The sequence below is a fragment of the Grus americana genome, chromosome 16 (genome assembly GCF_028858705.1).
Source record: "Grus americana isolate bGruAme1 chromosome 16, bGruAme1.mat, whole genome shotgun sequence".
NCBI classification, from domain to species: domain Eukaryota; kingdom Metazoa; phylum Chordata; class Aves; order Gruiformes; family Gruidae; genus Grus; species Grus americana.
This window is the reverse complement of record NC_072867.1, coordinates 17,737,755-17,749,755: the sequence shown is the minus strand read 5'-3', so window position 1 is coordinate 17,749,755 and position 12,001 is coordinate 17,737,755. Positions and strand designations below refer to the sequence as shown.

The 12,001-nt window shown below is 44.0% G+C and overlaps 1 protein-coding gene across 1 annotated transcript; it reads left to right on the top strand.

The window, feature by feature from the left end:
• Positions 1-7,897: 7,897 nt before the first annotated feature.
• XBP1 (X-box binding protein 1) lies at positions 7,898-11,418 on the top strand. Its single transcript, XM_054844270.1, is given in 6 exon segments — positions 7,898-8,429; positions 8,505-8,601; positions 8,683-8,811; positions 9,404-9,481; positions 9,484-9,567; positions 10,377-11,418. Coding segments are annotated over 6 exon segments (1,155 nt in total). The 5' UTR covers positions 7,898-8,220; the 3' UTR covers positions 10,935-11,418.
• The last annotated feature ends 583 nt before the right edge of the window (positions 11,419-12,001 follow it).

Genomic DNA, 12,001 nt, shown 5'->3' with positions numbered 1-12,001 from the left:
TGTTTTTATATTTATGAAAACCATGTTTTCATCGTTATTATCAATTATTCTAAATAAAAGTAACAAACTATTGTAACTTGTCAGCTCAATTAAAGACCAAAAAAGAAAAATCAGTGGAGATTTATGTTAGGAAAAAATGCCATGCAGCTGTGCCTTTGCCTCTTGCTATTTAAACTTTGGAAACACAATTTATCCAAGTAAACTGGCACTGCAGCAATCCAAATTAACCAACAGACTAGGCATGACAACTTTACTTATGAAAATTATTTGTGAACAAAATTCCCTGATAATTTTTGAAAAGTTAAAGTTTCTGATGTCTTAAACAATGTATAGTCTTTTAAATCTGTATGAAGGGGAAACATTGTGATTTGGGAACCCTTCACATTCTCTGTACATATAATTGTCTACTGAAGGGAAAAGATAGTAATCAATCATGCCTGTAAAACTGAAATATGTTAAACTGCACTAAAAATACCCTTATTTAGATAACTGCAGTATTTTCTTTTTGCCAACTATTGTCCAATATACAGTACAAGTTTACATGAGAGTTGCAACATGGTACAGACACGCATGATGCATTCCTCCAGGGTCCTCACCAAGCTTGTAGGCACAGAGGATCATGTTACCAGAGAAAGAAAAAAGAATACCAAGAAATAACCTTGGGAAATTGTTGCTATATGCTGTTTGATCATCCCCTGTGCAAGGACAAATGGGAACAGAATGCATTTGGAAAAAAATTGTTTCGATTCATTCTGCAAGAAGTACCCCCAAATGCATCCATACAATGTCTTTCACTATGCTCTTGCCCCCCCGAGACTGCTCTATATCATCTCTACTCACTTCCAGTTACAACCCCACTAAATCCTAGATTATTGTTCATTTTATGTGTTCATTATGTCAGTGCTTAGCAGTTTGTTCACTCAGAATATTGAAGAAGAATCCAATGTAAATAACATGTAAATAACATACCCTGCATATTTCTGGAAGTCATATTTACATACAATCTAAACATTGACACTTCTGTATTTAATTCAACCTTGTTACCAGTGTTTCTGAAGTAAATATATGGTACAAGTTGCTGTTCATGCAGCCCTACTTCAAGCAATACACTATTTAAAGTGAACAATATGTAAACAATGCAAAATAAATTTGAAGCACATGATTAAAGTATATAACATATCAGCTGCTAATACTAATTGCAATGGATAAACCCTGCAATATGAAGTAGTCCTGTGATTAAAGCCAACAAACACATTTCACCATGTCTGACTACCAAAAGCAAAAAAAAATCTTAAAATGTGACTGGCTAAAATGAAAGAATTACTACATTAACAACTGATTCATTCATGCAAAGGTAAGTTAAGCAATTATTTACCCTATTTCATCGTAGGTTATCTATTACATTAAAGACTACCTAAGTTACAAGATCTGACTAGCACTTTTAATTAATCACCTTAAAGCACTGCATTTTCCACATTCAACTACTAGCATATGATCTACTTTATTATTATATAAAGGGCTTCAACTGTCCCTGTCCATTTACATAAGAGTTATCATTAAAGTCAAGTGCTAACAGAGCAAATAAATGAGGCTACCAGAAAGGAACCTCAATAGACTCATCCCTCTAAGAACACCAGCTGTTACCCTGCGCCCTCAGAGCATTCAGCAAATCAAAAATGCACAAGGCAAGAGACCGATGATTCTGACAATACCCTTCACATTTTGGGTCATGCTGAACCTATGCTGAGACAGAACTGATTCCTAACTTGACACTTCCTGATAACTTTCCTTTGCCTCTTTTCACACTGGGTGTCTTATGACAGCTGGAGGTAGGCTTCTGCGTACAAAATGCAGAACTAGGTGAAGGCACCCAAATGGAAGAATATAAGGAAATAATTTCAAAATTACAAAACAAGAAAGTTGCCAGGACTCTCGGGGGCTCTGAACTTCTAAAGGAATTTCAAAGCCTAGGGAATGACTAAGAAATAAGAGAAGGTATTTCCTTTCAAAAGCTGGCACTGCTCCACAGAAGAGCTATCTTCTGCCAACAGGAAGTAGTCATCAAGTTTTCCTAAACTCAGTTGTTTACCTCCCAGACTATTTTCCAAGAAGAGGTTCCAGTTCTGAACCAGGATGTGCAAACAGAAAAACTTACTGGAACAGGAGCTTTTAGGCATGTGAGATTTCAACAGTTGGCTGTTTTTCTCAGAGAGCTTGCTCAACATGTTAAATACTTACACAGCACCCGGAATACAGGCTCAGTTCACTGAGACAGCACAACGGCAAGCTCAGTCTCTCTTGTATTGCCCAAGCACATTCTGCAACATCACTCCAGATGATGCACTCACTGCATCGGCTCGACTAAGTACCTTTACTTTTTCTCTTTCACTTGTGACTACCACCACCAATGTTTCACTATGCATCAATGTACAAAGGTGGACACAATACCTCTCTAAGTAACATCACATCTAAAGACAGAACTCACAGTGCACAACTCTGTCCTCTAGCTTAGCTGAGACCTTTATTGCATTTGGAAATCATGTTAAAATGTGGCATATTCCAGAACCTCCAAATCCTGCATAATCTGCACAACTCTCTGGTCCACATTTTCCCGCCAGCACTATGAAGAGAACTTTGCAGGGGAACACCATGCTTGGGACCAAGCTGGAAAGAAAATAGCCAAAGAGTTAAGGTAGGCCTACAGAATGGAAATAGGTATTACAGTCAGACAAACCACAGCCGAGCACCAGAAATGCCAACAGCTAGACCTTTTAAAGGGAAAGGGAATCCATGCAATGAAGTAGTCAAGGATAGAGGAATGGCGTGGACAGGGGATGGGCTCAACATTAAGCAAGTTGTTTGGAAACAGAAGCCAGAACAATAAAGCAAAGCCCCAAAGTAAGACACTGAACAACCACAACCTCCCCTTGACCTGTGGGACTCCTTCAACATATCAGCTAGCTGGGGCACCCACCAGATTCCCTGACCTGAGCCTGCTTCCCTGGCCAGCTGATCCAACGCTGTTTGATTGCAGGTGGAGGCTCTCAGGGACTGGCAGATGACATAAATCCTCCCAAGGGCATCCAGTCACTATGTATAAAGATCTGTTTACATGACCAATGTTTGCAAAGCTTTCCAGTAATGTTTCATTTTTACAGAACTAGTAGCACAGGGTTGCTGGGAAGCAAGCCTTTCCACTTACTGTGGTGTGGATATCTTCTTGTCTTTTAAATTCCCATGAGTGGTGTGCTCCAGTCTCTGAACGTGCAAGAGAAATTTGTTTCTCAGTCTGACAGAACAAATCAAATCAAGAGATCTTTATCTCAAAATACCGGAATGTCCTTGTAAACAGGTAGGCTTTCTCTTTATAATCAGCATTCTGTGACAGTAGGAGGGGGAGATCAACTTTCGGATGAAAGTGGGGATTAGCGGGCTGGCTCCACACTGAGACCTCTCCTGTTTAATAAGCATGTCAGTTTTCTGGAAAAAGTAGTAAATTGGCAAAAAAAATTGCAACTGCTACAAAATTATATAGGTTAGTGAATTTCTGGTCTTGCCTGAGGCCAGAGAATTCTTGAGTTTCAGAGTCATCTAACAAAATGAAACAAATGGGAATTACAATGCAAGTGAAATTCAGGGAAAAGAAGATACTATGTAGATGCAAGGAACATTCTGAGCTCTTTAATAGATTTCTTGATCTTAAACTTAATGTTATCACTTGAAAAAGAGATAATATATCATTAGACCTTGCTAAGAAAAATCTGCTATCTTGTATTCCGTAACATTAAAAAAAGGAATTATACATACAGTTAGAAGCCATGAAGCATGAGATGATTTTGCTGCCAAAAAAACTGCGATGCAGAAAGGTTACTACAGGAGAAGGGAACAATGGAGGTTCATATTTTTAAATAATTAAGTTAAGCACTTGCTATACATGCATCTACAACTGGCCTTTGGGAAGCGTGCTTCCCACCTGCTTTTTTTATGAGGTACTGCATGAAATTTATTGCTACTAAGCTACCACTAAACCTGGAACAGGGCACAATCTCTTTGAATGTAGGCAATGCTACTAAACTGCCTAGAGGAACTTCAAGGTGAGCTTCAGTGCCTATGGCTGCTGGGAGCTCCAACGGCAGTGAAGGGAGGCCCTCCTTTCCTGAAAAAAAGGCCTTGTAAAAGGCCCAACCTCTAGCCAACTTTCAGAATAGCCTTGTTCCAGAAACAATAACAGCATTGTCTGAGTTAACTCAGACTTCTCTTGTGAATCAGAAGCAAGGCTTCATTGGCTATGGTGATGGGAGAACTAATTCCATTGGGATGGGAAGACAGAGAAGCCTACTATGAGGGCATGTGATTTCTGTCACAAGATATATGCTGCCCGAGTCGACTGATGCTGCCTGTAATGGCTAGGACACTGCTGTGGGGAAAAAGCAGACAGAACTCCAGCATGAAGTTCTGAAGGTATTGGAAGAAGACTTGTACCAGGAGACACTCAAGGTACAAGTGTGATGGGATCTCTCCCTCACCACAAAAGCAGCTAGGTCAGAGGACTGGGCCATAAAGATCATCAAAGTAAGAATCTCCAGCCTATGCCTATGGCCCATTACACAGACCCAAGATGGAACTGAGGCAGACCTACCTGCTGTTCCTTGTAATTCTGAGTAGTAACAGGTACCAGTAATGTATGTGGGTGGAACATGAGGACAAGGAACTGGAATGCAAGGTATGCCTTTGTGAGATGCTTGCCAGAGAGTCAGGGTTTAAAGTTGGACTCACTAGGTCTTTTCCATACTTTTCTGGTGGTACACTGGAAACAATCATAGAGGCCAATGAGGCAGAGTCTCAATAATAAGTATTAATGGAGAAGGGATGGTAGCTGAGCAAAAGATCACCTTCCTACAGGACTGGCTTGTGGCAGTATTAAGAGAAGGCAAAGACAACGTCACTTCCTACAGCATGCGGATAAGTTAGCAGCTCCATGCGGCAGGCAAAGGATATAGATTCTGCATAATTCCTCATACTATAGGAGTATCACCTTTTTGTTGCTGAAGTAAAGGTATGTCATTGTTCCTACTGGGTTTGCCAGACTGCTGAAAAATGCTATATCCTTCATTATCATGTTGCCTGTAAATTGTCCCCACCCACTACAATAATTAAGAGCAACCCTTCCACTCAGAGCAAGAGGAACATCATGAACCCCATGTATGTTTCCAAAAAGCCTGAACTGTTAAGACTAGAAGAAGGTGTTGCCAGTACCCCAGACAACTGAGCAACATGGCTGAAGTGAAACTCTTCCCCTGCTCCAGCTGACAATGAACTCAGCAACCAGGTTAGCAGAGTCTCTTATAGAAAGGTAATGGTTACTTTCTACCTGAAGACTGAGAGCACTAGGATTTGGAGAGATGCACTCTTGTATCCCAATGTTTAAGAATAAGTAAAGTGAATACGAAGTTCATTACAAACATTACAGGTTTGGAATAACCTCATTTTAAGCTGCAGAACAGTTCCCTTTCTCATTTAATCAGCTATTGATACAGATCTGGGAATACTCCAGCTGTTGACACGAGCTTGGGGCCCTGAGCCACTTTCGAAGTGTTTTCAGACGCACATTGGGCAAACAAGCTCTTTCTCAGACTATGCTTGTTAGTTAAACTTTTCTCTACATCCTCTTCCATTTTCTTTCCCTCCTCTATTCCCCCTTTTCTCATACATAGATAACATTCAACTCATATTTCTTTCTCTGTATCTGATATTACACAAGGGCAAAGCCTCTCCACCTTTGTTAAACAAAACTATTTCCTTTGGTGAGTTGGCCACCTGGAACATACAACATAAAGCTATGTTAGCAGGAACTAATGTTGTTTCTGGCAGGACAGCCAACAGTATCCTCACTGGCGTATCCTTTAGATAGGTGGTGGTGCTGAACTAAAAGGCAGGGTGAGAAGCATTCTTGAGTAACTAAAGGTGCGGGTCACAGGCTTGAATTCAGTGGCTGAAAAAAAAAAGAAAAATACAAACCCTGGAATGTGTAAACAGTGAGTTTGGGGGGGAAAAAAAAGTGTAAATCAGAATTAAGTTTGAAGTGTTTTAATTAAAGCTTTCTGAAAGGGTGTTTCAGTGCAAGACCAGCTTTATTGAATTTATTGAATGAGCCTAAATGTATTCTCAGTAACTACATCACTGTTAGTCTTAGCAATGCTACTAAAATTATTCAACAGGACTAGCTTGCAGGGTGTCATGCCATTCTTTTGCCAGCTATTACTGGCAACACTAGGCATGTTAATGTATGCCATTATTATATTCAGTAAGAGTGGACACCACCAGTGCCAAGGGCAGCTTCAAGTTTTGTGCCTGGTCACATATGACTGTGAAGTGGGTCATGTACCCTACTAGTATACATGTCTCTGCACTTCTGAAGTTTATTCATGATCACAATTGTTTGTTGCAAAAGGAAGAAGATGCTTTTGCTCTGGTTGCATATAAAATTAAACAGGGAAATTAAATCACACACAGATAGGAAGTTAGGATTTTTCTTCGGCCATAATGCTGAGAAATCTGGATATGTATATGATAAATCACATCATGGCTAGTGTCAGCAGTATAGCTATAAATATCACAAAGCAGCACAAGCAGGGACGGTCTGTTCAACATTTTTGTTTGTTGTAAAAAAGAGCAACTTACTTGAAATGAATGTCTGAAATCAGAAAAAGATATTAATATTGGACCTGCATTTTGTTAGAAAACAGTCACCTTTTTAATTGGGAATTAGAATTACAGAAGAAACATGAGTCCAAGCCCAGAAGAGACATACAAAGGAGAAGCAGATAGTTTTCAGTGACGAGTATTTGAGGGGCTTAGCAGGACCAGAACAAACAACTTTTTTGCACTCAGACTAAAAGGCTTATCGAAAAGTCACCATATTTTTCACAAAGGCGTCAAAGTAGAAAGGTGAACTCTCAGCCTTAACTAAATGTCACGCTGCAGTGAGAAAGGAAAGAACAAACACAAACTTACAAACGCAGAGTTTGTTCTTTGTATCATGAAAGCCTGGCAGAACTCCAATGCTGGAGTATTGCCAAACTAGCACACCAGTGCCTTTGAACTTTTAAAGCTCATGTTTTTCCTTTACTGTTTAACATATTAACTCATTTAAATTCGATGTACAGATAGATTTCAGAGATAAATGTAAGTAGCCAAAGTTTCAACATTTCATAACTACTCAGGTCGTGGGCAACTGCCACGAGCAAAGCGTGGAAAGCTTTGGGCACCAAGCCAAGGTGGTTGTGCATTGCTGCTTGCACATCGCTCAACAGCTGCATTCCTGCGTGCGCAGCATTGTGAGGCCTTCTACCTACAAAACTTTTACTCGTCTGGGCCCAAGACATCTCAGATCTGACACTAACCCATCACAGTGCAGTACCGTCTGTCGTCAGACAACATGGAAAGTGCACATTTCATTTATCACACAGCACTGCTACTTCTAAGAAACAGACTGGATCCAAAGGACAACCCTGAGGTATTTCTGCATGTTCTCTTGCAACTTCTACTCATTGATCACTAACCTCTTCTCTGCTTTTTTGTTCTTTTTAGCCCATTCTCACGGCATCTGTTATACGGCACTTGTGTTCCCACAGAAGTTGTCCCTTTCCCTTGGGTTCTGCTCGTGACTGCTTTGGGACAGATCGCCTCTGGGAAGGCGGCCACAGAAAAGCTTTAACTGCATCGCCACCTCTGACCGTGCTCCGTCCCTCCTGGAGACACTCCTCAACTGGAGCCACCCCCGCTGCAGCAGCACGGCGAGGCCCGGGCGGGCACGAACCGGGAGCCGGGCCGGGCAGTGAGAGGCCCGCGCCCCCGCACGGGGCCAGGCCGAGCCGAGCCGAGCCGAGCCGAGCCGAGCCGAGCCGAGCCGAGCCGAGCGAGGCCGAGCTGTGCCGAGGGGCCCGCGCTCTCAGGCGCCCCGCGAGCTCCGGTGACCCCGCCCCCGCACCACGCACTGACATCCCACCAACCCCAACCCCTTCGTCTGATGCAACTCATTTCCCCCCTTGCTTTCAGCCGTAGGCCAACCACGGGCTAGTCTGGGCGCATCGTCATGCCGTCCCGGCCAATGAGGAAGAGCCACGATAGTAGAAATCCGGGCGGGGCCGCAGGGAGCCCAGACGGTCGTGAGTCGTGGCGCCGGGCAGCGTGTGGCCTCCCGTTCTGTCCGCGCCAGCCATGGCAGCGCTGCCCGGTGCCGCAGCCCCCCGGCTGCTTCTCATCCCCAGCAAAGCAGCCGACCCCCCCGGCCCCGCGGCAGGCCGGCATCTTTCCGTTGTCCTGCCGGCAGGAGCCGCCCACAGTCCCCCGGGTCCGGAGGCCCCGCAGCCGGCCCGCAAGCGGCAGCGGCTCACCCATCTGAGCCCGGAGGAGAAGGCGCTGCGCAGGTGAGTGGGGGCTGGCCGCGGTGCCGCGGGGGGGGGGGGGGGCCCGGCCGCGCTGACGGCCGCCCTACCCCGCAGGAAGCTGAAGAACCGTGTGGCGGCCCAGAGCGCCCGGGACAGGAAGAAGGCGCGGATGACGGAGCTGGAGCAGCAGGTGGTGGAGCTGGAGGAGGAGGTAAGGGGCTGGGTGGGCGCGGGGGGGGGGGGGGCGGCCGTGGTCGGCGCTGCGGCCTCCCTGCCTCACGGCTCTCTGTAGAACCAGAAGCTGCTGCTGGAAAACCAGCTCCTGCGGGAGAAGACGTGTAACCTTGCTCTGGAGAACCAGGAGCTTCGCTGCCGCCTGGGTTTAGATGCTCTGAAGACGGAGGAGGAGAGCGAGCCCAAGGTGAGCCTTCTGCCGTGCTAGGGGCTTGTCTCCTGCTTTCTCGGCAGAACCTGCCGAGAGCTGCCGTGCCACGAGAGGTAATTGCGCAGTGTGGGTGAGCAGCCCCCGTGCTGAGAGCTCTCGGGCTGAAACTGCTGTGCTGTGAAGAGGGATACTTCATGTGCCAGAAACGTTCTTGACCTCCAAATGGAGGCTTTCCTACAGACTGAATAGATAATGATGCTGAAGTGGATGCCGCTGGTAGCGTGGGAGATAGTGAGCCAACTAGTTCCAGGCTGTTTTAAGATTATTTCATCTGGTCTTCTATGTTGTGTTCTAGAAATGAAGTAGTAATTGTGACAGACATGTACGCCTGTCTCAAAAGACGAGAGGGTATAGTGGAGGGGGTCATTTAAAGTGGTGAACAAAATAATCTGTAAATGTATGGAAGTTTGAGCCAACTTTGGAAGTGGTCTTACCTGCAAGTTCCTACTCACAAATGGAGAATCTAATGTTGGAAACCTTTGCAGGAAGAGCATGATCTTCAGGATTATGTACTGTACTGTCTGCCAGAACATTTGTGGTGCCTGACTGGGTTTTTTCCTTGGCACAGGTTGTGAAGGAATCGCAGGTGGATGAGATTAGACTGGTGACCGGGTCCGCTGAGTCCGCAGCACTCAGACTACGTGTTCCTCTGCAGCAGGTGCAGGCCCAGCAGTCACCATTTCTGATAACTTTCACATGGATTCTGATGGCAGTGACTCTTCAGACTCAGAGGTGAGCATCCACTCCTATCCAAAATGCCCATGAAATTCAGAACCATGGTGCATTTAAGACCAGTGTAACTTCTTGATGTAAAATCATTTTATGACTTGTTTTCCAAGTCTTGGAATGTCATGCCTGTGGTTCAGAATAGCTGTGTTAAGCTGTATCCAGTGAGTACAGGAGTTCATGTGACTCGAACAAGTCTAGTTTTCATAAAATCTTAAAGACTGTTTCAGGCAATATCCTTTTAGCTCTTACTGCAAAAGTGTACAAATATCAAAAACATACTGTGCTTTTACTGTTGTTGAAAACAAACTTGGTCACTTTGCTGATCCTTAGCAAAGTTGTTTGAACTTAAAGTCTGTCCCTTATGAATGACTTCCAGAAATGCAAGGACAGCCATCTTTCACCCTAAAAAAACAAAACAAAAACGCAAACAAAAAAACCCAAAACAACCCCCAACTTTGGTCATGGGCAGGTATGCCTAAGCCAGGTTCTGGTACTTGCTCTGTGAAGCCAGCAGGTAGTGTGGTGTTTGTGCCTGATGGGTCCAAGATCTTGAGGATTTTCTAATAGAGACTGTGAATATTAAATACATGTAGAATTCTGTGGGGATTGCTAGTACCCTTACAAAAAAGCTAATGGACAAAGAATTTCTGAAAGAACTGTCTGTTCTGATAGTGGTGTTCATGGTAAAACTCCTAGTTCTACGATCACATTAGCATATTTTAACTTCCAGATGAGGGCTAATAGATGCCACAACTGATGTTTTGCTGTAACAGTAGTAGGTTGCCTTTCTAAAACTGTATTTCATTTTGCAGTCTGATCTCCTCTTGGGCTTTCTGGACAGTCTGGACCCAGAGATGTTTCTCAAATACGCTGATTCAGAGTCAACGTGCCTGGAAAAGCTGGAGGAAGAGATCTGTGGAGAAACAAATTCCATACCAACCTCCCCCTCTCCTTCTTTGGGGTCCTCATCAGCTAAGCTGGAGGCCATTAATGAACTGATAAGGTTTGATCATGTATACACAAAGCCCCTAATACTGGAGATTCCTGTTAAAATGGGCAACCCAGCCAATATGCTAGTGAAAATCGAGGAAGTATCTCTCTCTCCATCTGAAGACAAAGCTATCCCTGAGGTCCCAGTATCTGTGAAAGAGGAACCTGTAGACAGCTTCATGCCTGAACTGGGCATCTCTCATCTGCTTCCCTCTCATCATAGCCTTGCAGCCTCAAGCTCTCTGTTGGATGCCTGTAGTGACTCTGGATATGAAGGATCCCTGTCGCCCTTCAGTGACATGTCCTCTCCACTTGACACTGACCGTGCTTGGGAGGATAGCTTTGCCAATGAACTCTTTCCACAACTGATCAGTGTCTAACTCAGTAGTGTTAACTTCCCTTGGATAACTATCCTGGCAGGATAACAGGATATGCCCCTTTAGGGAGTGTGGGAGAAATCCAGTGTATTCATAAAAGTGTTGTTCACTTCTAGCCATGCTAGCATATGGAGTGATGGATAATGCATTTCTCCTGGTACAAAAAAACCCCTAGGGTATCCTGGCCTGGCCTCTGCCCCACCCCCATCAGTGTTGGCTTATGAGGAAGGAAAGCTTGTTTCTTGGTAACTTGCCAATTCCACGTGAACCTGAAAATGTTCATTTTGTTTTCCATTTAAAAATAACTTTAACACCAAAAACTGCAGTGGGGTATTCATGTATAGACAACTGGGTTAAAACTAAATAGTCTGTACATCTTACAGATTTACTATGTAAATGCTTGTTTTCCATTTGCTATGTAGAGTTGCTTTCTCCATTTAATATTTAACTGTATTGATGCAATTAAAGTGCAATGCAGCTTAAGAGATTAGGTCTCCCGGTGTCTTGTCCTTATACCACCTTAATCCACCAGTCCCGCAGCACTTCTGTGGTGTACATAGTTGGATGCTTAGCGGCTTCTTTGTGGGAGCACTTAATGTTGCAAACTCTGTTCAAGGTAGATGGGTTTGTATGATGGCCAGAGCTGCTACAGCAAAATCTGCAGTCTGAAAAGGGAATGCAGGTGGCAGTAGCTTGATGTCTGAATAAAATTACTGTAATACCTTCCTCTAGGCAAGTAATGCCATTCAAAATGCTCAGTCTGAGTGAAGGTGGGTGCGTTTCAAGTGGCGTGTCTAGTGTTTGTGAAGCTGTGTGAGATGTACATGGGGTGAAAAAGGTGTGGGTTCTGTGTTACCACAGGAATTCCTGAAGCATAAAACTAACTTTGCAGGACCTAATTTCAAATACCACAGTAGAATTCTTTTTGTTGTCCTCATCCATTTGTTCCAACATCACAGTATTGACGACACTGAATTGGAGTGGTAGAGAAGAAACTGAAATTTTCTTCTCACTTCTGAAAGTGAGAGAGCTGTTCCAGGTGTTTGAACAACTGTTCTTGGCTTAAGTGC